Here is a 25579-nt window from a genome sequence, read left to right as displayed (position 1 = left end):
ATCAATAATAATAAAATAAAATAATTTTTTAAAAAGAACTTAAAATAACTATGAATAATATGTTGAAGGCTTTAATGGAAAAGGCTGACATATGGGTAAACATAAGTAGAGATAGAAACTCCAAGAAAGAAACAAAAGGAAATGCTTGATACCAAAAGCACAGAAATGAAGAATGCTTTTGATGGGCTCCCAGTAGACTGAACGTAACTAAGGAAAGAAACAATGACCTTGAAGTCAAGCCACTAGCAACTTCCCAAGCTGAAAGGTAAAGAAAAAAAAAAAAGAATACCTCAGAACTTTTGGATAATTATAGAAGATGTAACATAGGCATGAGGGAACCCCAAAATAACAAGATGATAAAGGATCAAGAGAATATATTTATATGAGCAATGGCTGGAATCCACAGATTGGGGGGGTTTCAGGAAACTTGAAGCTGTATAAACACAAAATCAAAACAGCCAGGCAGATCACAGTCAACTGCAGAAAACCAAAGACAAAGTGAATATCCTCAAAGAAAGCAGAGGATATTAGAAAGCAACTTGCCTACAGAGTAACAAGGATGAGAATTACATCAAATTTTTGGTCAAATACCATGCAAGCAAGAAGAGAATACAGTGAAGTGTTTAAAGTGTTTCAAGAAAAAAAACCCCAGTGACCTAGAATTCTGTTAAAGTGTTTCAAGAAAAAAAACCCCAGTGACCTAGAATTCTGTATTTAGTGAAATTAGCCTTTAAAGAAGTAGAAATCAACATTTTTGCACATAAATAAAAACTAGGCAAATCTCTTGCCAATAAACCTGTCTTATGAGAAATATTAAAATAAGTTCTTCAACAAGAAATAAAATGATATAGGTCAAAACTCAGATATATATAAAGGAAGGAATAAACGAATGTGAAATAAAATAATTTATTTTTCTTATTTTTAATTAATCTAACAGATTATTCAAGATAATATTAACAATGTATTGCCTAATTTTAATTTGGGAACAGTGAAATTAATAACAGCAATATTATAAATGATTGGGGAGAGGAATTGGGAATATTCTGTTTTAAGGTACCTATAAGCAGTATAACATTATTTTTTTTAACTTTTTTTTTTTTTTTTTTTTTTACAGAGACAGAGAAAGTCAGAGAGCGGGATAGACAGGGACAGACAGACAGGAACGGAGAGATGAGAAGCATCAATCATTAGTTTTTCATTGCGCTTTGCGACACCTTAGTTGTTCATTGATTGCTTTCTCATATGTGCCTTGACCGCGGGCCTTCAGCAGACCGAGTGACCGCTTGCTTGAGCCAGCAACCTTGGGTCCAAGCTGGTGAGCTTCGCTCAAACCAGATGAGCCCGCGCTCAAGCTGGCGACCTCGGGGTCTCGAACCTGGGTCTTCCACATCCCAGTCCGTAGCTCTATCCACTGTGCCACCGCCTGGTCAGGCAGTTTAACATTATTTGAAAGTGAATGCAGATTAGCAGTAAATGTGCTTCAAACTCTAAAGAAACCAGAGTAGAAAAATTTTAAAAGGGGTACAATTGATACGCTAAGACAGTAGAGTACATAGAATCATACAAAATGCTCAGTTAAAACCTGAGAAATCAGCTGGATCAGGCATTGGCACAATCGATAGAGCATCAGCCTGGATGCTGACAACCCTGGTTTGAAACCCCGAAGTCTCCGGCTTGAGCATGAGATCACAGACATGACCCCATGATCACTGGCTTGAGCAAGGAGTCACTCGCTCTGCTGGAGCTCCCCCTTGGTCAAGGCACATATGAGAAAGCAATCCATGAACAACTAAGGTGCCACAACGAAAAATTGTTGCTTCTCATCGCTCCTCCTTCTGTCTGTCCCAGTGTGTCCCCCTCTCTCTCTGTCTCTCTAGCTTAAAAAACAAAACAAAACAAAACAAAAACATAAACAGAAAAAGAGGGGAAGATTAAAAAATAAACATTGTTGAGAATAATTTCAATGATTAGAAAAGTTACAAACTTGGTAGATACTAATCTAGATAGATCAATAACCATGTTAAATGTGAATTGTATAATACACTAATTAAAGAGACGGTCAGAGTGGGTTAAAATGAACAAACAAAATGAAAAAGATCTAACTGTAAGAAAACATTTTTAAATATAATGACATGGATAGATTAAAAGCAAAGGGATAGAGAAAGATATTCCGTGCTAACACTAGGAAATTACAAATTAAAACCACGATGAGAGGCCACTATACACCTATTAGAATAGTTAACAACCAAATGATTAAAACTAAAAATACCAAGTGCTGGTGAGAGCGTGCAGCACCAGGTACTCGGGTCCACTGCTGGTGCATGTGCAAAACAGGACAGCCACCTGGGAAGACTGTTTAGCAGTTTCTCTATAAGTTTCAGCTATAACATTCCTAAGTACTTACCTAATTGAGTTGAAAACTATATCTACACAAAACCCTATTACACATGAATGTTTATAGCACCTATTTATAACTGCTAAAACTTGGAAAGAACCAAGATGTCTCTCAATAGATAAGCAGATAAACAAACTGGTTCCTCCATACAATGCAGTATTTTTTAGCAATAAAAAGAGATGAGCCTGACCAGGCGGTGGCGCAGTGGATAGAGCGTCGGACTGGGATGCCAAGGACCCAGGTCCGAGACCCCGAGGTCGTCAGCTTAAGCGCAGGCTCATCTGGTTTGAGCAAAAAAAGCTCACCAGCTTGGACCCAAGGTCACTAGCTTGAGCAAGGGGTTACTCAGTCTGCTGAAGGCCCGTGGTCAAGGCACATATGAGAAAGCAATCAATGAACAACTAAGGTGTCGCAATGCGCAATGAAAAACTAATGATTGATGCTTCTCATCTCTCCATTCCTGTCTGTCTGTCCCTGTCTATCCTTCTCTCTGACTCTGTCTCTGTAAAAAAAAAAAAAAAAAAAAAAGAAAGAAAAGAGATGAGCTTTCAAGCCACAAAAAAGACATGGAGGAATTTTAAATACACATTGCCAAGTGAAAAAGGCCAGTCTGAAAAGGCTACATATTGTAAAATTCCAACTACAGGACATTCTGCAGAAGATAAAACTACAGATAGTCTCAATGTCAGTGGTTAGCGGAGGTTGGCCAGGGGAGGAATGAACAGATGGAGGACACCGGGTCTATAGGAGCAGTGACACTATTATATTGTAATGACAGACATAAGACATGACATTACGCATTTGCCAAAATGTATAGAACTTAACAACGTGAAGAGTAAACCTATGGACTACATTAATATTAATAATACTGCATCGATAGTGGTTCATTAACTGTACCAAACATACCACATTAATTCAAGACGTTAATAAGACCAAAGACTGGGGGCGAGGGGAGAGTAATATGGAACCCTCTGAACTACCTCCTCAGTTATTTTGTAAATCTAAAAGTGTTCTAAAAAGTGAATGGCAGAAATCAGAACTCAGTTTGGCCCCAGTGAGCCCAGAGCATCAATTCGAGTTTCCTCCACAGGAAAGGACAGAAACAAGCTTGCTGTTACATTTGGATACCACACTGGGCTCTCAAAGGCCAGGCTACTGAACTTATTGGTTTTTTCAATACAGGTTACAATAGAAGACCTTAATAAAACTTTCCACAACAGTAAGAGATTTAGTGTTAACCGATGAAAATAAGTGAAACTCAATTCCTTATCAACCGGAAGGGGAAAGTTGAGATGAAGCACTCCCTACCTACTAGGTGCGATCCTAAACGCATTCATTCCATGTATTACCGAATTCTCAAAATCACTGTATGAACCAACTATAATAATCATTTCCTTTTGACAGAGGAGGATTGTGGCTTACAGAGGTCAAGTGTATGTCCCAAGATTGGGATCCAGATATCAAACCAGTTGGTGCTTCTCAATTCTGGGAAATTATCACAAAGAATCTATTTCAATAATGTGATGTAAAATTCGCCACAACAATGGAAAGGAGAGAACTGAGACATAAAAAAAATGTTCCAGTTTTGGTCAATCTGTAGTAAGATTATGAGTGAGTATTTTTATAAGCAGAACTGCTATCTTAGTGGTATAAATGCAGAAATGTACGTGTGTACACCCAGGTGTGCACACATACATTTCTCCGTATTATGAGAAAGACTCAGTAAGTGCAGAGAGAAGAAGACAGAAAGACTTTGAAACATGTTTTTTTTTCTTCTTTAAATCTCCTTGTACTCATTCTTGATTATAATAATTTGAACAGGTTACCAAAGTACCACAACCTAAATTCTAACTGCTATACTAAGGGATATATATTTCATCTCTGCCTTCTTTCCAATTTACTCAGTGTGGAAAATGACATTGGCCTTCCAAAGCCTTAACTGATGTTTGGAGCCCTTCCATCTTTGAGTCTTATTCTAGAGTGGGTGACCATTAAAATGAATATTTCAGTGGGGCTGGAACAGTCCTATTAGCCTAAGCCAAGCTTTATATGGTTCATGCACTTTAAGAGGTTAATCTTGCCAGCCAGCTCACTTTGTTCAGAAGTATTAAATGGAAAGACTGTAACATTCAAAAAAGGCAAAGTTCACTGGGTAAGACCCCAATAATATAATGGGGCATAAAATCTCTAGAACGTTTTTTGCCATAATATTTTATGAAACATATGCACACACTCATTGGGACAGAATCCAATTCAAAAGGTTTTGAAGGTCAGTTCAAAGTTACCATATATGTAACTATCTTTGTGAGGAATATGTACTATTTCAAAAGTGCCTGGACCCACAAGCTTTCTTTCCCTATTTTATAGTCGATTATGTGTCCAGCATTATACTATATTGGGGAGGGGGTCACCTACTACAGCATGATGTAATTTACAGCCAAACCATAAGGTTCAGTAAAATATTCCAAATTTCAGTATCAACAAATCCTTGTGTTATAGAATGAAAGGAATCATAGAGTGTAATTCTAAAGGAAAGTGCTTCTTGAAGTTAGGGCAATAAATAAAAATCATTAAAACAATTACTCTCAACTTCACAACCAACGATGAAAGTCTTCTATGTTTGTTGTTATAGGAGCAGAAGACTCAATTCTTACATTCAAGAGAAGTGATTTTGGAAATGGCCCTGATTAGAGCCAACTATTCCTCTTAGCCTGGTGTTTTCCAAAATGCTCAACATCTATGAGCAACTATGATTCTCCTGAGGGAAAGGAAGTGAAAGGTCCACTTTGCATGACAAAGGTCAGATTTCTGCAGGCAAATGAAACTTCCATGGCTGACTGTTCCTAGGTTGTCACTGTCTGGCTGGGTCCTAAGAGGTCAAGGGAGGTTTGAAATTGTGTTCAATGCTTAAGGGACACCCTTGGGGCCACTTTTTAAGGTCATTAGGCTTTTCGGACTCTGGTTCCAGCTTTATTCCCTTAAGTCTTGCAAATATATAATACACTGGCAATTTGGTACTGGTGGAGGTTAAAAAGAAACTAAAAGTATGTAGTGTTATATGCAGATCAAAAGATAGAACCAGCTTATTTAACAACTTCCTTTCAAGCTAAGATTTGGTTCAATGAAATTCAAGTAGACCACAGAGGATGATAATCAGGATCCAACAGAAAAACTTGACTTTATTATAACTGTCCTCTTTTTTACACTATCTGATCAATGCCACGACTCTAAATTTCATTTAATATAATGTACCTAGCTTTCTGCAAAAATTCTTATGCAGTCTACCCAACTGTCACATGTTTAACTCTTAAGTCACTAAAACACAACAAATGCTGAATTAAAATCATTATTTGACTGCATTTCAGTACAAATATGTCTAAACCGTCTCACAGTGGATTAAAAACATACCAAATGGATTATATTTATATTTAATAAAAGATGGAAGAGTTCTGCCTATTTCTAATTAATTTAAGGTCTCTCTAAGTATTTTAGATACTGCGTGGAAAGCATCTGTATTTAATTATGTCATACTTTTCTTAGACAATGGGAATTAAATTAAGGAATATTTTGAAGCCTTTATAGAGATAAAAAAAATATTAATGGTTGTTCAAGACCTTTATTGGCACAATGCTAGAAAACATTTGGTTCTACAGAGCAACAGCCTGACACTTCATAAGTATCAGATTTTCAGTATACAAGGAAGAATCTTAAAGTACTGGGAAAACACAAAAAATTGGAAAAACAAGAGCGGTATCTTTCCATTATTGTTATATATCACATTGACAGACAAAATGTCTTTCATATGAGTACAGATTTGAATGAAACTCTGTAACCTGTATCCTGAGCAGGATTTCTCTTTGAACTTTCTTGTGGATGAGAATTTCTAAAAAGAATAAATCAACAGCTTGCAATTCATTCTTCACAGAGGAAAATTCGAAACTGTTCTCAGGGAAACAGTGGGACACAAAGTATGGGCTTTTAGTGCTTGTCCTACAGTATCTAAAAAAATCAGATTTTCTTTCTGGGTGCTGACTGGTTTCCAAACGCCATAACTGCAGTTAGTTTTCAATCTCCCAGTGGTAAGGATACATTCAAAGGCCGTATGCACAGCAGGGTAGAAGTTTTTCTCTGTGAATGTAACTATATCACTCATCAGTAACCTCCTGCCATAAGGGGACTTGTGTTTTCTTTCCTTTTAGTGACTCTGTGGGCTCTTGAATGCCAGTCACTGCCCCGAGACCTGGGGCAATATTCACATAATCTCTGTCAATAGTTCCTACACATGCCATTGGTGTGTGTAAATGTCAAGGCTGCAGATCAAAGACTGCACATTCTAAAACTCATGTCCTTTATGGATCCATTTTCATAAACTCTACTCCATGTTTTAAAAATACATGGAGGCTCACTCTGTGCTTTCTTCTTTTAAAAATCCCAGAGAAGTTTATTTATAGAATAGACAATATGAGTTTTAGATAATAGTGTGAAATTCAGATGCAATACATAAAACTCATTCTTCCCTTGGAATCCTTTTCTTGAAGTATTTTACTAGACCTATTGTTCTTACAGGATAAATGCAAAAATCTTTGGTTTATTATAATAAAGAGACATGGATGGCATCGTAATGCTGACCATTCTTCCCTAGTGTCTGGCACAATAGATATTAGGTTATAAATTCTTATTTGTGATTGATTTGAAGTAGTCATCATGCTACAGGTAAATTATATGAGAGAAAATAGCTTTGGCGTGTGTATTTTCCAATGCATATTCATTTTAATTATTCAAAATTGCTTGGGAAAATAAATATAATTATTTTAAATCATTTTATCTTAGTAGATTTCAGATACAAATTACATTGATCTACACTTCAATTAGACCTGAGGAAAATACAATGGACCAAATTATCTTCACTGAATACCTTTTCAAATCAATTGTGGATATCTCATTCTCCAAATTTACGACTTTCTCTCGTGAGCTATATTTGGAAGAAATCATAAGCTTTAGAACAAAATGTATACCAATGCTATTTATGCTTATATCTTGCTAAAGTTTTAAAATACATTTCTTATAGATGTTAAGAGCATACAATATGTTAGATATGCAATATCAGAAGGCAGAAAGATGAGAAAAGGAGGTAAAAACAAACACAGCCCTCAGAGCCGAAGGACTGTTCACTAAATTCCGAATAGAAGCTTGCCTATTCCCCCTTCCCTAAGCATATTTTAATAAGACTTCATTTGGAGTTCTCCTGTAATCTGGAAGACACCAGGCAAGTCATTTACTCAGAAGGTAGCTTTGGCCTTATCTGTTCTCACCACTTAAACAATTAAAATACAAGGTTTTAAAAGTGTGTGAGGAAACAAATCTATTATTCCCGTTTTTGTGGTAAATGATTGAGGCTCAACAGAAAATCAGATAAATAGTGAGAATTATGCAGGTCTTCATTAATGGAAAAGACCACAATTTTCCAAAAAATCAAATTTCTATTTTCCTTAATTCCACTCTTTATGACTAATCAGATAATCTAAAATCCAAATATGATACACTTTGAAGTACTTTGATTATATACTGAATCCACAGATGTAAAAATAGGGAAGTGTGTGTGTGTGTGTGTGTGTGCACATGGCCACGACCACACACATACTTGCTAATGCTGAGTGCAGAGGTGCAGAGGGCATAAGAACTCTGATCCAAAACCCTTGACTTTCTTCTAGAGGCAAAATGCAAGGACAGGTATTTTACGGAAGAGCAAACCGACTTACCAGTTTTCCGAAGGGGGAAATCGTCCTTTGCATCTTGTGCTCCTGGTAATGTGTATTTGTAGGATGGAGATGTTCCACTCAGGGGTGGAGAGCTTTGATCCAATGACGTATGGTGGGCAGCCCTTCAAGAGAAAAAGAAGGTTCACCATTTGTACCGGGGTTTCTACTGCATGCTGGTCAGCGATAATCAGTTGCACATGCTGTACATGTGTCTCAGCTGTGTTTATGTTCTTTCTTCCGAGTGTGTACAAACCACAGCCTCGAGTAACCAAGTGCACTATAGCAGTGTGTATGCAATGATGCAGGATTCCCAAGAATGCCCACTGTGTGTTTGGTCACACAGTCACGTAGAAAAGTTTGTTTTACCGAACAGAGAATTTACCAAGAGCCCAAGAGTCGTGATAATCTGAGATTACTGTGTGTGTTTTCTTAAGAACCATACTAGTGAAAAAGTCATCATCTGATTCCTTGTCAATCAACACTAGAATAACCAAGGTAAAAACCAACATATAGAAGCATTTCATTTTAAGAATTGCTAGATAGCACACGAAAGAAAGTACATGAGAAAATTTTCTCCTGAAAAGACAGAACTGTGCCCACAGCCTGGGGTCTCCTGATTTACAGCAGTCCAAAGTTAAGAACTGGGGAATGACGGCCTGACCTGAGGTGGCACAGTGGATAATGCACCGACCTCGAATGCTGGGGTTGCTGGTTCAAAACCCCGGGTTTGCCTGGTCAAGGAATATAAGAGAAGCAACAAAAATAGTTGATGGTTCCTGCTCACCCCCTCATCTTTCTCTCTCTGTCTCTCTCAAATCAATAAATAAAATCTTAATAAAAAAAAAGATGATGAATAACTGGGGACAACATCTTTCTTCAATGCAAAACTAATTTTTCAAAATGTTTTTGCTTTTCTGCATAAATACTGGAGAAGAGTTTACAGGACTGAATGCAGACTAGCCAGTGGATATACACATCTCTATTACAAATGAAGAGAAGACTGAATAAGGCAGGGTATCACCACCAAAGTGATCACTCTCCCAGTATTCCTTTGAATCCTGTTCTCAAGAATTAACTGGTTTAAAGATATTTCATCTAGCTATACTGGCCCCCCCAAAAAGTATTAAATTCAGATTCCGTAATTTAATGATTTATGGTCATCTGGAGTTGGACTCTACTGAAGTTCAATTCAGTACAAAAAATAATTGCTAAGTAACATTTTTGAGTCATGATTAATAAACCCAAAGGAATAGCTAAAGAATTTTCAGCTGACAGGCTGTTTACCTATAGTTCTCTCCCATTTTTTAAAACAATCTCTTCTTAAAACAGGCTTTAATTTAGAAAGAATATGTATTAGTTATAAATGATGTTTGTGGTTTTAGGTAATAAAACTGTTTTTGTTTTTTAAGGACTGTGATGTTGATTGAACATTTGAAATTTCCTTTAGACGTTGGTTTCTCAAGTGTCCTGACCTGCATGATAGAAGTGACGAAAACCATTATAGAGTATTCATACAGCATTTTGAAATATGCGTCAATTAACTATTTTTGAGGCGGAGAAGAGCAGATACTTATAAAATAGAATTATAAGTACAATAATGTTTCAAATAGAACTCCTGGGATGTTTACAGTTTCAGCATAACAAAGTAATCAAATATTTATCCTTATGATGTGAGTGATTAAAACTATGTGAATATTAAGTCATATGTTCAGCAAACATATTTATAAATTTGAGAGAAAGGAAACTATTATCTATGATTCTATTATCCCAATATGCTTTGCCTAGAAGTTTTGTCCTGATTTTTCAAAACACCTCATGCTTCATATTTTGCAGAAAGAATTGTGTATTGCACAGTATCTCTTCACTGGACTTGGGAAAACCTGGTTCTATAAAAACTCTACTAGCACAGTGTATTATGTTGCCCACTTGTGTGTCAGAAGTCAACTTACTCTCACTTCACAGAGTGGGAAAAAAGAAGGCAATCTGGATGGGGTAAATCAGTCACTGAAGACTTAAGATTTATTTAGTTACCACCCTTTACATTCTTCCCCTTCCTCCCTGTCTTCCTTTTTTAATTTAAAATAAAATATAATCCTCTGGACTTTTAAAAATAGCTCAGATCTCCATCTTCTATCAAGCCAAGAAAAATGAAATCTCAACATGTCAAATCTTCAAAAATTATTGTAAAGATATCAGACACACCAGCTGAAAATAAAAAAAATGCAAAGTATAAATTCATATCTAGGCCCCATCCCACAGCTGAGCAAAGAACATACATCCTTCTTGCCCCTCATGATGATCCCTGCTAACTTTATTAAGCCCCGCCCTCTCTTACACATTTTACCACCTTATCTCATAGAACTTTCCCAGCAAGCCATGATGGCTGAGACTAATATTATCCTTTTTTAACAGAGAAGGAAATTGGATGTTAGAGAATTCGAAATTTCTACCCATTGCCACAGAGCTGAGAACTAGCAAGCCCCAGATTCGTGCCCAGGTGGGCTGGATGCCCAACCTGTATTCTTCAACCCCGGGGGACAGAAAGAGCCAAACCCCGAACATACGTGTACCAGAGCTTGGGATGGCGGCTCACGGAATGATTTTTTCCATTAGTTGGAGTGTCTTTCGTTGCTGATTTACTCAACAGGAATTCTTGAAGCTTCTGCTTTACTTCTGTGCTTGCCACGGCCCCTGAAACACACACACATAGATACAGATGTTGACTTAGGAGTTTCATCCCTGCACGCTTCTAAAGTACTTAGCAAAAAATAAAAATAAAAAAAAAATTAAGAAGTAACACCACTGGTCACAGCATATGAAGTGTTCCTATTAAAAGAAGAAACCAAAGTCTAAACAGGCTTCAGAAAATGGCACAGTAAGGTTTTGTAACTACTGATTAAACTGCCAATTTTCAATGATTTCCTTAATTGCTTTTGCAGAAAGGAAAGTCCCAGAATTAATACTAATTTCTTTCTAAGCTTTAAAAAATACTGCTGAGAAACAAAACGCTACCTTTTCAAAATCTTTTAAAGAGTGTTGGGGAACTATACAAGGGATTAAACACATTAAATGACCTTTTTGAAGCAGTATTTCGAGAGGAAAAAAACTAACTTTGTAAAAAACTCTTTTAAGCATAAACAAATAATGCCAACAATTGCAGTTCAAGCCATCCCATTTTAAACCTTGCTACACCCTGATTTTGAACTGACCTCAGACAGGGGAATTATTTGGATCTGTCTCCCTCTTGTGGATAGATTTTTTATTTTTACAAATGTTCTGCCTTCAATCTTCCCCAAGTCTTGGTACTCAGAGACTCACTACCTGGGGGCAAGGCCTGCCTTACAGAGCAATTATTACTTGCACACAAAAAAAGGGATAATGAAGAAATGTGGACAGTATGGCATAGCTAGATTGCTTTATGATAACATTATTTTTGAAATCAAACCCCCCCCAGAAATTAGTATGTTTGCCAAACAACACCGTGGTTACTTCCTGAGATGTTTTGCAGACCGAGTGCCCAGAGTTGATGGGTGAGGTCAAAGCTTTACACGGGAGTCTGAAATTTATTTTTTTCTTTTAGTTAAAAACGCAGACAATTTTGACAAGTTTCGTTCCACTCTTTCTCGGGCTTCTTGCTGCGTGGCGATCGGCTAAAGGTGAGGGGAGAGAGTCCATCTGTTACCCTGGTGCCTCTTACTTTCTCGTCCTCTATCTTTGCCTCTGAGAGGAGGAAGCTGCTGTTCTCTGCGGTGCCTCTCTACTTCCTGTTCTTGCCTCTGCTGCTCCAGTTTCTGCTCCTTTTCTAGGAGTTCTTGTTGCTGTTTTATGGCTAGAAGTTCCTGTTGCAACTTGCGAGAAGAGAAAGACATGAGAGTGTGCAATTTCTTTAACCTTCATTGTCATCACTGACCAAAATCGAAATGCTATGAGCTTTCAGAACTTGCTTGTTATTTAGTTTTACATTTTTAACCCACTTGTTTGTTTGTTTTTTGATAAATTATTAAAATCAAAAGACACGCATCTAATGCCATAGATGGTCTTGATGCCATCAATAAAGTAGTTCTTAAGGAGCTTCGTTACCTGTTCCGCCCTGTCAAAAGATGTTACCAAATTCACTCAGGTCTTTAGTCCCCTGATAAATGCTTTTTTTTTTTTTTTTTTTGTACAGGGAAATACACAAAACTGGCAAAAGCAGGAACTGCCCAGAAGTCTAGATTACCACTCCTCTCATATTATAAATAAACAATTGAAATCTTCATTTCCTATCCCAAGAGATAATGTGAAAATCAACTGAACAGAAAGATGTGAAATGCATTAAGGATGTCTACTTGAAATGAAATAAATGTTAAGAATTTCAAAATCTCACAGAGAAGATTATCAATAGATTGATTCAATCTATTATCCAAAATAGGCTCTTTTCACAAAACAGCAGAAGACTAGTTTGTTCATCCAGTGCGCAAAAAAAACTTCAGATTAGAGACTGGTCAAGAGGAAATCACTTCCATTACATTGCACTTTGATGCACTATGGTTTGGCTGTCTGCATCCCTTGAATTCACTTCAAACAATGAATAACATGAATACGAAACATTCTAAACACCTGTTGTGAGATGTCAGTTTTCTGTCACACTGAGACGTAGATACCTATGAATAATAGTAATGTGCCCACCAAGCAATATCTAAAGACTTTGAGTTCTACTTAGATCCTGACATTCTATATGAGATCTAAGCAAGCTACTAAACCACTCGGAACCTTGGTTCCTCATATGTACGACAGAGACATAACTGTCCTCATACGTCATGTCCATAATGTCCATGAAATTTAGTTTGTAGGTTTTAACTATAATAATTTTAATTATTATTACTATGTTTAACTCTCAATATCAATGATATTAGTGTAAAGTGCTGTTTATATTGGGTAGGTACCCAAAGCTATGAAATTTATGCTCAAAGGTAACAGAACCAAAATCAAAGGCATTGTGGAATGGCATCAGGGTTACTCTGGAGCAATAGGAAGCCAATTTTGTAGGTTAACCATGATGGCCTCACCACCGCCAGGAGAACAGGGTTAGAAGCATTTCTGAAAACCCTTCATATTAAAATCTTTGGCATTTTGGCTTTGATACATCAGTCCCTAATGGGGTATCTTTAGATATTCCATTGTAACAGAAAACTTCATAACTTGGCTTAAATTCTGCCTTAAATGCTAATTCTGTACAGATATTGAAATCGGTCTAATGGATTTAGAAATGCTTCATCTACAGTCCAAATGGAACTGAACTTTAATTGATCTTAGGAATCTAGAAATGCTCAAAACTCCATTTCTGCCTGATTCGGTGGTGGCACAGTGGACAGAGTATCAGCCTGGGATGCAGAGGGCCCAGGTTGGAAACTCCGAGGTCGCCAGCTTGAGCACAGGCTCACCAGCTTGAGGGTGGGGTCCTCGCTGGCTTGAGCCCAAAGGTCGCTGAAGTAAAGTCCAAGGTAGTTGGCTCAGCTGCAGCCCCTGGGGCAAGGCACATATGAGAAAGCAATCAATGAACAACTAAGGTGCCACAACAAAGAATTGAAGCTTGTCGTCTCTCTCTCTCTCCCTTCCTGCCTGCCTGCCTGTCCCTGTCTGTCCCTCTCTCTGTCTCTCTCTCTAAAAAGAAAATAAACCCTCAGTTTCTACAGCCATCATTTATTATTGAAGACTGTAGAAATGAGGCTGGAAATAAACTACAACAATAGAAAGAAGGCTTCATTCCTCCATGTTCAGGTGCGTTGGTCTAGGAGACAGGCACAATATGGCGTAGCTGTGGAGACGGTTAAGGCAGGACTACCAATTCGGAACTAACTCAGGGGCTGTGTGTGCGGCCTGGGCCAGGTGAGAGTCTTTCTCTCCGCTTCCCCTTACTATGTACAAAAATGGGGTAAATGCAGCTAACTCAACAGATAGTTATTATAGAAGCCAAAGATTCAAAATTCTAATATAAGTAAAGCATTATGCACTGTCTTCTTCATTAAAATAAAATCTAAATGAATGCTAAAAGCATCAACTTTTAGCTGTACCCATAAAAAAGCACACACAAAAAATAGATATTTGGAAAAGCAGGAAACTTCTTACATAGAAAGGAAATTTTAAGTATGTCTTTAGTTTCTGAGAAAACAAATTATTGCCTTGGAAAATCATTTTAAACATTATATTTCCCTTGTAGCTACTTCAGAATCCTTCTTCTCTCAAAGAGAACCTCTCCTTTCTGATATTTTCCATGTCAGTAAACATACCACGTTATTTTATGCCAAAGTAACAATTCATTACTACTTGCTTCTATTATTTTCTGAGTAAAATGAAACAATAAATTTTAAATATTATATTCATTTTTACAATTACAAAAGGCATCAAACATAAAAGAAGTAAGTACTTAAAGAAAGGAGTAACATTAATATTGCCCTGTACGAGGGCAACATGCTTCACCCACTAACAGCAAAATGAACTACAGGAGAATATAAATTTTACTCATCATTACTGCTATCTTAACTTGCCCAGAATTAAAAAGGAGACCTAGGCATCATTTTTCCTATTATTGTTTCATAGGTCAGATAATAATGCTTCAAATTCATTCAAAAATAAACCTAAAAAATTTTTTTAACTTTTTTTTTTAAATTTATTTTTTACAGAGACAGAGAGTGAGTGAGTCAGAGAGAGGGATAGACAGGGACAGACAGACAGAAACGGAGAGAGATGAGAAGCATCAATCATTTGTTTTTCATTGCGCGTTGCGACACCTTAATTGTTCATTGATTGCTTTCTCATATGTGCCTTGACCACGGGCCTTCAGCAGATCGAGAAACCCCTTGCTGGAGCCAGTGACCTTGGGTTCAAGCTAGTGGGCTTTTTGCTCAAACCAGATGAGCCCGCGGTCAAGCTGGCGACCTCAGGGTCTCGAACCTGGGTCCTCTGCATCTCAGTCCGATGCTCTATCCACTGTGCCACCGCCTGGTCAGGCAAATCTATAATCTTACTGAAGGTTTCCTGTTACTATAAAATATAGTCATGATCTACTGATTCCATGTGACACCCCAAGCAAAATCCTTCCTCTTATTTTTAAGGTATCCTATTACCTCAATACATTGCAAAGTTTCTTTTAGTAAATTCACTAGTAAAAGAAAAATTTCATTACGGTTCCTATTAGGTATTGAAGAATGTTGTTTTGAAAAATAAGATAAAATAGACCTTTCAGTTTAAGAAAATATCTTAAAAAACAAGGAACATAGGGAAGAAGACAGAACTTTTACCTTCTCAGACACTGTGATATTAATGTGGTAAAATTATATAATATTAATATAAATGATCTCTATCAACCCCTATATAAATGTGCTGTTGTTATGTGAGTAATAATAGCTCAAGCATCTATAATAAAATATAATATGATATAAGAAAATTTATCATATTAATAATGTAACATTTAAATCATTTTGAAGTTGAATATAACATAAATTTTTTTATTATATGTGTTCTTTTTTAGTACTGTCATAATAAATTCAAATTAAACATCTTTTTAATTATACCATAATAGCTATTTTAAATGTCTTTGTCAAAAAGCCAAAAGCTATTTTATAAATAAAGCTAAAGGAATACTTATTTCTGAAGATAAAAAAAAAAAATAGATACATAGACATCTAAAATGATCTGACAAGAAAATAGTCCATCATAAAAAAATTCTAGGATATGAACATATTTCTCCTCCTGGAATAATTTAAATAACTTGATTCTGAAATCCTCAGCTACTCATGATATTCTTTCAATAAATTATTATCTATAATCTATTAGACTCATATAAAAATGTTGAAAATACCAGCACCAGTTCTCTTGAGCTTTTTATGTTATTGTTTTGAATGTATGCGTTATGAGGTCTTTTCCATAAGGAATAACTAGGGCAAAAAATTAAGTGACGAATATATCCTTTCTGAAAGATAATACAAGGAGATTCTTTAGAAATATAAAATGAGTCTTCCAAGGCTCATGGTTCTTCTTGGTGGAAAGTAAATGGGGCAGATGAACAAAATCACACAGAAGAGAATCTAAAAAAGGTTGGGAGGCTACTATTCCCCATGATTGATGCTATCAAATAAAGGATAAAAGAGTGGTAGAAGCCCCTCCAAGAAGCAAAGCAGGTTTTGCGTAGGCACCCCTAGCTCTTACCCAAGGGTTACACAATTTCCTTCCGGCCATGCTTCCCCATGTTCACCACAGTGCACCCTCCCCCTGGCACTCCTTCTGATACCAAAGTGCACCCTCCCCCTAGAGCTCCCTGATACCCACCCATGTGGTCCAGGCTCACTGAGGGGAAGGGTCACAGGCAGGGAAACATCTGCTACCTTGATGTGCTCCTGAAGCTGAGCCTGGTGCTGCCGTGTCAAGTTCTCGTGCTGTTTCTGAAATTCTGCGATCAGGAGCTGTTTCTGGATTTGTTGCTGCTGCTGGATGAGGAGTAGCTCCTGCTGCAGTTGCTTTTCACGAACAACAGGGTCTACCACGGGCATCATCATCCTGAGGTCTGTCCGTAGGTCTAAAGGTGAGAGGGGCTCCAGGCCCACAGGAATCTCTGACTTGACATCCACTGGAGAAACGGGAGAAAATGGAAGGGAGGATAAAGGATAGGAAATAGGCACGCTGATTTAGATGCAGACCAAAAGGAAGACACTAGACCCTGTACAAAAAAAATTTTACATCAACAAATCTAGTCATCTTTTTACCATGATGATGAAAGGTCTTCTGTGTATCAATTTTAATAAAATGTAGCTTATGCTCATTTCCCCGCAGCAACTTGTACTCTGCCGTGAATCTTTCCCATTTCCCCTTTTCAAAGAGATGACTCCATTTATGCTAGGGGTCCCCAAACTACGGCCCGCTGGCCACATGCGGCCCCCTGAGGCCATTTATCCGGCCCCCGCCGCACTTCCGGAAGGGGCACCTCTTTCATTGGTGGTCAGTGAGAGGAGAATAGTTCCCATTGAAATACTGGTCAGTTTGTTGATTTAAATTTACTTGTTCTTTATTTTAAATATTGTATTTGTTCCCGTTTTTTTTTTTTTTTTTAAATAAGATATGTGCAGTGTGCATAGGGATTTGTTCATAGTTTTTTTTATAGTCTGGCCCACCAATGGTCTGAGGGACAGTGAACTGGCCCCCTGTGTAAAAAGTTTGGGGACCCCTGATTTATGCCCTGGTATCAAAAACACTCACAAAATTTACTCTACCCTTGCAAAAGTCAAGTCAACTTAAAACCAGAAATGCAACTCTACTTAGGAAACAATGTCATATTTCAAGAGAGAACATTTTTCCCTTGCTGCTCTTTTTTTTAATTGCATTTATTGGGTGATGCTGGTTAATATAATTATACAGATTTCAGGTGACCGATTCGACAACACATACCTCTGTACACCGTGTTGAGAACTTCTAACACAATCAAATTTGTACACTTGCAAACATTTTTGTTTGTAACTGGAGTCCAAAGGTGCATTCTAAGATATATATATTTCTTCAGAAGTTAAAGCTACTTACAGAATGTAGTTGTAGGGCTGTTGGACCCAGAATAGAAGAAATACAAATCTAAATGCTAAAATGTGAGTAATGGTGAGCAGATCAGTGAATCAACCATGGCACTGGAGCCGGGGCCAACCATAACGGAAGGAAAGCAGGCTAGTGTGTGTGTGCTGGTTTTTAAATGGTAACGACCTTATGGCAATTACCTTACTCCTAAACGAAACAAGGCAGAAAAACTGTGAGGAAGCTTAAAACGCCTATTCAATCAAGCCACTGAATGAAGAACGAACGAATACTCTGAGAATTATAGTTATTTAAAATTGATACAAATTCAGTTAGATAATTGTATAAAGTCCTTAGCAAAACTTCCAGGAGGCAAGTTCCAGAGCTGGATGAACACAAAAGCTCACAGACAATGTAGATATGTCAGAGATGTCAGTTGTTTATGGCTGGCCTCCATTCTGATGAGGCAGTATCTACGGCGAACTGGTTGTTCAATATTTCAAACATTACCTCTGCCCATAAGAATCAAGAAAATTATGTAGTTCACTAAATTATGTAGTTCAATGAAACAAGTTTAGGTAAAGATACTAGGGATTTTACATGGAAAACCGTGGCAAACGAGAAGGCATGGCTCCTCTAAAGAGGTCAGCCACCACCGAGAGTCAGCCAGAGAGTGGTGGGAAAAATAGAAGGACAGCAGAGATCCAGAATAAACAGACGTCATCTAATTTGCAATGAAAAAATAACTTAAAAGATTTAAACACTAGGGGAACCAAAAATCAAAATTAAAAAAAAAAAAAAGCTTTGTTATGAACGCAGTGAACTGCAGGTTGCTAATTATGAACTTCTGCTCTAAATTCTAAATGACTTTTCCAGTCCTTCTAACTGTGTTATCCCAAATGTTATTTAAATTCTCTAGGCCTCAGTTTCCTCATCTGTAAAATGGAGATAATTACAGCGAGCAGTAACAACGTAGAGTTGTGAAAAGGATACACTGGGATAATTCACCAAAAGACTTACAACATTAGCACATCCCTCAATATATGCTTTTGGTTCTGTTTTGTTTTTTACTTACATACAATAAAAATGAAAATTTATTGTGTATTAAAATAAATCATCAACACTGTGTGGCTAACAAGTAAAAATATTAGCAGCAAGTATGAAAATAAAATTGTATATGCTTTGTTATATATCAGAAAATAAAAACACTAAAACTTCTAGAAAATGGACAAAGAAAATATAGGAACATAACTAAACAACTCAAAAAATTTACCTTCACTAATAAATACAAATTTTAGGTCAAAATAGGGCACTGTTTTCCAATTATTAAATATCATATATGTGACTCATGTATATGTATGTGTGTGTATTGCCCACTGTATATAGAGCAGGGGTCGGCCATGAACACCACATATTTTAAAATGTAATTCCGTGAGAGCCATACAACGACCCATGTACATTACGCATTATCCAATAAAAATTTGGTGTTGTCCCGGAGGACAGCTGTGATTGGCTCCAGCCACCCGCAACCATTGAACATGAGCGGTAGAAAATGAATGGATTGTAATACATGAGAATGTTTTATATTTTTAACATTATTATTTTTTACTAAAGATTTGTCTGCGAGCCAGATGCAGCCATCAAAAGAGCCACATCTGGCTCGTGAGCCATAGGTTCCCGACCCCTGGTATAGAGTAAGCACATGACCAAACAGACAATTATCTGTTGCAAAAGACACTGCCAACTGGTTTAAAATTTCTGCAAAACAATTTGGTGATATGTATCAAGAAGCATTAAATATTATTGCCATTTGATTAAGGTTTGCCAACTCTAGGAATATATCTTGAGATAATACGAACAGAGGGAGAAATAGTTCAATGTCATATTGTTTACTGAAGTGTTATTATTTTAATTAAAATTGCCAAACTACAAGGAAATGTCTAAGGAAAATATGTCATATCCATTTGGTGTAAAAACATGCAATTATTTAAAAATAATGTTTATGGGAACATGAAAAATGTTCCAGCATCATATGAAAAAAAGCAGTAGTAAAAGTGATGTATGCCCTATGATACTAAATAAATATCATTTAACTTAATCAATATGTATTTACTGAGAACGTTAAATTCACAGATATGATTCTAGATGTTGGGGTTAGTAGTAAAACAAAACAGATAAAAATTCCAGCCCTCACAGACTATGTCCCATCTATGGAGGTTTTAATTATATTAGCCTCTGAATTCTAACAGCAAAGACTGACTCGGTACGGAGCAGGTAAGGTTAGATTTGAGGTGGAAATCTGAACACCTTTCCCCTTCTACTTTTCAGTATTTTCCCAAATTGCGTCTAATGCTCTGACTACTACTGTAAGTAACTTAGATCTCCAGGTTCTGAGTTGGGAACTACAAAGTTAATATTCCAGGTGTATTTAAGAGCTATTTTCAGAGAGTCAAGAAAGCCTACCAGAAATCCTGTCTATAGAAGTTAAGGCTGCAGATACTAAATGAAACATTAATGCCCTTGCTTATCATCTGAACTGTGTGTGTGCACAGACATGTGCGTGCCTCTGTGAAGGGGGGTGGGGTGGGGTGGGGGACCGGTCTGAGTCTTGGGTTGCGAACACTGGTTATTTTTCAACGTATCGATCAGCAGCTTCTGTCCATGGAAATGCCACTTTAAGGCAAATGGTAAAACAATTTATTAATATGCCATGGTTTGGTGGACAGTGTCTTTTTTGCAAGGAACGCTATTAATTAAGCCAAGTTTGAAACTAAATGAGGATGACGGCCCAGGAGATCTCTAGCTGCTGTGTCCAATGCACAACTTTCAATCAAGGATCGGAGTAATGTGAGATTTTGAGCCTTCATTTATAGAGTTGGTATAATTCCAACCCAAAGCAAAGGCTGTTAATGATATTTTCCAGTTTTACATTAAAAAGGCCAAATGGCAGACTCCAGTTTTTATATGAACATGCCAATAAACAAAAATCAGAATTTAACCCTCAAAAGACAAGTGAGAAATTTCCGGACATCCTGGGGTTTCTTCCTTCTGGTATTCTTATTATCTATGAACTGTAAACATCAAACCCCTAAAAACATCCACCCAACAAAAAGATAAGGGATAAAAAGTCCCAGAACTCTTCCAAACAGCTATTGTAAACCTCAAAAGGTAATTTGACTTCTTAACCTGCTATCCCAACAGAAATGATTGTGTCTAACTGCTTGCCTTTGTTCAGAGACTAATCACTAAATTGTGAAAAATCACCCGCAACTTACAAAAACTGCTCTTGATTATAAATAATTGCCCAAGACTGAGAGAAAGCGGCAGGCAAGATCCCAGTCTTTCATCCAATTTATTCAGCAGCAATCCACATTCCATTTGTCTAGACTAAATATAGCAGCGTTTATACAAGAAATCAATAGTGCTTGCAGAGAGGAGAGCGAAGGCATGAATATTTCATCAAACTCAGAGAGAAATGGCAATCAGCGAACTGATGGTTTTGTGTAGGTCATCTTTGGCCTGCTGGATTAGTGCCTGTTACTTGGACAATAGCTCATCTCTGGCTAATCATATCATATCATAGCCATTCTTTCTATTTTTAACATTAATTGCACTGTGGGTGACAAAGACTTATCGTACTCCAAAAGGAATGATGGATTTTTCTTACATCTTCTGTGACAGGCTAATAGGCCTCCCCAGGAGCAATAATAGTAACACAATACCAGCCCTGAGTTTTAATAAGTTACAGTCCCTTTCACATCACTGAATGTGAAAGAAAGGGCACTGTCCACAGCTGCTGGATTATCATAATTAGAAATAATCAATTTACAAGGAGAAATTAACAACCGATTAGAACAGTGGGGAAATGGAATCATTCCTGTTCACAACATTACTCGTCTGGGAACCTGCAAATTCCTTACAAATTACTTAGAACAGGTGGCCAGTGATATATAAATTAGAAAGAAGTTGATGATAACAAATATTAGTGCTAGCATTACTTATAAATGAATCATGTTTTCTTAACAGATCTCAAGACCTCATAACATTATTTGAACCTACCCAGTTTGTCTGACATTCTACATGCATGCCAACATGTATGTTATATTATATGTATATTATTATCCAACATCAACTGTCCATTCAGAACGTTTCCACATTATGTATTAACTAGCCTTAATTACCATTTTACAAAGTCCTGTTCATTCTTCCTTCGGTGTCTTTCTTAATTGTTCTTTAATAGTTCTTTTGTTTAGCATTTATTAAGTCATGTAATTTTTTTTGGAAAAGTTTTCAGCTTTTAATGACCATGAAAACAAAACCTTCTTATTTCAAAATAAAAATCTCAGATCATATGGATATTTATGATAATTATTTTATGTAAGCAACATGCATACCTGTTCAGCTGTAATTAAATTTCTGTGACAGATGTTTTTCTTTTAAATATCAAGGCTGGTAAATAATTCAGAGGACTAAGGGTCATCTAGCTGGAGTGTTTGTAATTCTTCAGATGCTGGTATTTCCAGGTAAGCAGGAAGAATTTTCCTATGTTCCAAAGCAGGAAGCTTTGGTTGCTACTTTCCCAGCTGGCTTACAAACAAAAAGCCTTCCATTTTATGAATGTTTTAAGTGAACAATCTGCAAACCCCACAGATGGAAAAATTCAATGAATGCACAATTTTGACCATTTACAACTATCACAACTGTGGCTGAAGTCTGTTCATGTTGCTCCTCAAAGTGGTAGAGTGGCCAATTCAGGTTTTCACACATAAAAAAACTGCCATCAGCACCATCAATTGGTAGGTATCAACTTGGTTAAACATTAAAACTTGAAAAAACACATAGAAACTGGAACCGTGTTCCACTCTCTCAATTATTCGTAGTCATAGCAGCTACAGCTCTGGACACAGCGTGACCACTGCTGCCCAGAGCCAGTTTATATGGAAATGAAGTTCTTTATACCAAGGAAATGGTTGTCCACAACCACTGGCCTGAGGACATGGGCACTACAGATTCTAGGTCTGAGGAGAAACAAGCATTGCTCTGAACAATGCTTGGGCCATGCTTTGGGCCCTGGACTCTGCCCGATGGGAAAGGCTGCCCACTTGCTGCTTGCTGCCTGAACGTTGTCCAGTTCACTACGGGGTCACGTTAGTAGGTGAGGGTTCAGAAAAGAATGTGGAGCAGCTGCCTCAGATACATATGATCAGGGCTTCCTCAAAGTGTAGCCCCCTGGTGGATTTTGCAGGACTTTATGTAAAACTTCATCAAGTATCAACATCTTCCATGAATCTTTTCATATGTGATTCTTTTTGGAGCCTTTGCCTGGAGAGGTTGGTTCTACTAAACTACGTCAGCCTGTATCCTAATGACACCAAGCATCTGAAACTGTTGGTTACATCATAAAGCCAACTGAGGACAGGGCCATCCATGACTGACTCCTGTTTGTATGTTGTTCCTCTCGTCCTCTGCCTCACAACTACACTGCAGCATACATTCTTAAGTATTACACCATCTAAAGAATATATCAGAGACAGTTTAGCACAGTAGGTATTTAAAAGAATATTGAAGTCATTTTTTTATAGTATCATCAGGTTGACCTATTTTTTTCAACCACACCTGTATTTAGCAAATATTTGCAAAGCCCTATTAAGTGCAAAATCAGTCTTCAGTCAACAAGTAAGGATCTGCTTTTAAGAAACTCACACTCTGACGCATTAAGGGCAAAGAAGGTATTGTTCGAGAACCCCACATGGGCCCTCTTCTATTACCTCTCCAGGACTCTCCAAGGTGATCTCGTCCATTCTCTGTATTTATTTGCTTCCCATCTATATGGTGACAAGTCTACCTCCTGCGTAAATCTCTATTCCAAATTTGCGACCCATCTGTGTAACTACTGCCGGCACTCTCCACTGAGCTGTGTCATGCTGCTCTTTCTCCAGGACTGCTGGGCTCAATTACTATGGCCAGAGGAGAATATGGAAGTGAGACTTGACTCTCCTCTCTCCCTTTTATTGTCTGTATCTACTCAACAGAAATGACCCCTTCTACTCTTACTCTTAATCAATTACTTGTTTGAATATCACTCTTATTCAAACATTGTTTTTGAATTCATTAAGATCTGTCAACTTACCACTGCCTGTTTTGCTGAAGCAATCCTCAGTCACTTTCTGAAACCCATCCGTGGGACCCCATCTTTAACACGCAGGCCTGTCCCTCTTTGCTGTGCTTCCTGCTTGTCTGGCTAGTCTCAGCACCATCTACTGTTCCTTCACTTGAGTCACACTGATCTTCCTTCAGTCCCTTAAACACACCGTGTGCTCCTGCGTCTCAGAGATTCCTCACACACGTGACCTCTTCCTAAAACCCAATGCCACTCCATTTGTCTAGACTGCTTCTTACTTATCCTCCATATCTTAGCTAAAAATGACTTGGTGGAGGATGACTTTCCAAGTCCTATGGCATTTTCCTCTTACATTCTGCAATTTTTTCCTCGCATTTGTTGAACTGTCTCCCTTCATCATTATTCTAAGTTCCATGACAGGAGGGCTACAGTTTCAGTACCTAGTTCAGCATAAACACAGTATTGCCACCGTGCACACCGGGAGTGAATGAAGGAGTAAATGAATACATGATAGTCATAAGAATGACATGGAATTAAATTAGAAGCACCTGTGTACATATGCATACACACATACACACTCATCCAGTTAAAATTCTACAGTAATTACTTACTATATTTTTTGACTGAATTCCAGATAAATATTACCTGACTGATAAAATGACCGATAACTGAATGAGTTCTGGCAACAGTGAATACTTATTTGAAAAAAAATCTCAAGAATGTTTCCACCTAAGGCAGGGGTAGTCAACCTTTTTATACTACCGCCCACTTTTGTATCTCTGTTAGTAGTAACATTTTCTAACCGCCCACCGGTTCCACAGTAATGGTGATTTATAAAGTAGGGAAGTAACTTTACTTTATAAAATTTATAAAGCAGAGTTACAGCAAGTTAAAGCATATAATAATAATTACCAAGTACTTTATGTCGGATTTTCACTAAGTTTGGCAGAATATCTTTATAAAACAACTTACTATAGTTAAATCTATCTTTTTATTTATACTTTGGTTGCTTCACTACCGCCCACCATGAAAGCTGAAATACCCATTAGGGGGTGGTAGGGATCAGGTTGACTACCACTGACCTAAGGGATCATTTCCCCCTGCCCAGACCCCAATATTCCTTTTAAAATCAAGTGTGCTGAGAAGTCACAACCACAAAAATGGGCTAAGGAAATACTGGGTAAAATAAAACTTACTTATCTGTGCTGTTTGCCTCAGTAGACAACCAAGAATAAGCCACAATCCTGGGTTATCTAATGAATCAGGCCTAATTCATGAATGATTACCCATGTTAGATTATTAGAAAATTAGACCAGAACTGATAAACTGTAAGCTAACATTTCTTTTTGATCTTCAATTTGAAAATGAAGGAAACAATTAATAAATGTAAATAGAAAATAAAATCTCAAGTTATTTGATCAAAATTCTTTAACATTTTATACAAAATAACCAATAGTTGATTTTTTTTTGTACTCTTCACTGAAATGTGCAGTATTATTTCAGTCTGGGAAAGTCCTTTTCTTTTTTTTCTTAAAAAGTAAATTAATAAATTTAAATGTGCCTCACAGTAAAAATGGTAAATGGAAAAACAAGTAATACAATCTCAGTTTGATGCCAATGCTGTCCAAATTTGACTTTAGTAATACAACTCTTCTTAGCCGATTTTCCACTATTAATATTTATGATTGCATCATCATGAAAAAGAAAAAGAATTAGTAAGTTCTCAAACATGAAAAGCATAATTTCTATAACAAGACTTATTTAAATTGA

The 25579-nt window shown here is 37.2% G+C and overlaps 1 protein-coding gene across 4 annotated transcripts in view; it reads right to left on the bottom strand.

Moving 5' to 3' along the window:
* Positions 1-25579, bottom strand: part of HDAC9 (histone deacetylase 9) — a 967189-nt gene that overhangs the window by 420608 nt on the left and 521002 nt on the right. For 2 of the 4 annotated variants that reach the window (XM_066238688.1, XM_066238686.1), the window contains exons 4-7: positions 16518-16759; positions 11852-11993; positions 10725-10845; positions 8155-8276 (exon numbers count right to left, since the gene is read on the bottom strand). In XM_066238688.1, coding sequence (XP_066094785.1) covers positions 8155-8276; positions 10725-10845; positions 11852-11993; positions 16518-16759 — 627 coding nt within the window. Of the gene's footprint in view, positions 1-8154; positions 8277-10718; positions 10846-11851; positions 12003-16517; positions 16760-25579 lie in introns of all 4 variants that reach the window. The other 2 variants (XM_066238685.1, XM_066238687.1) reach the window with 2 other exon arrangements.

This window comes from Saccopteryx bilineata, chromosome 7 (genome assembly GCF_036850765.1).
Source record: "Saccopteryx bilineata isolate mSacBil1 chromosome 7, mSacBil1_pri_phased_curated, whole genome shotgun sequence".
In the NCBI taxonomy this organism is placed as follows: Eukaryota; Metazoa; Chordata; class Mammalia; order Chiroptera; family Emballonuridae; genus Saccopteryx; species Saccopteryx bilineata.
The sequence above is the reverse complement of the archived record's forward strand: the minus strand, read 5'-3'. Positions and strand labels throughout refer to the sequence as shown.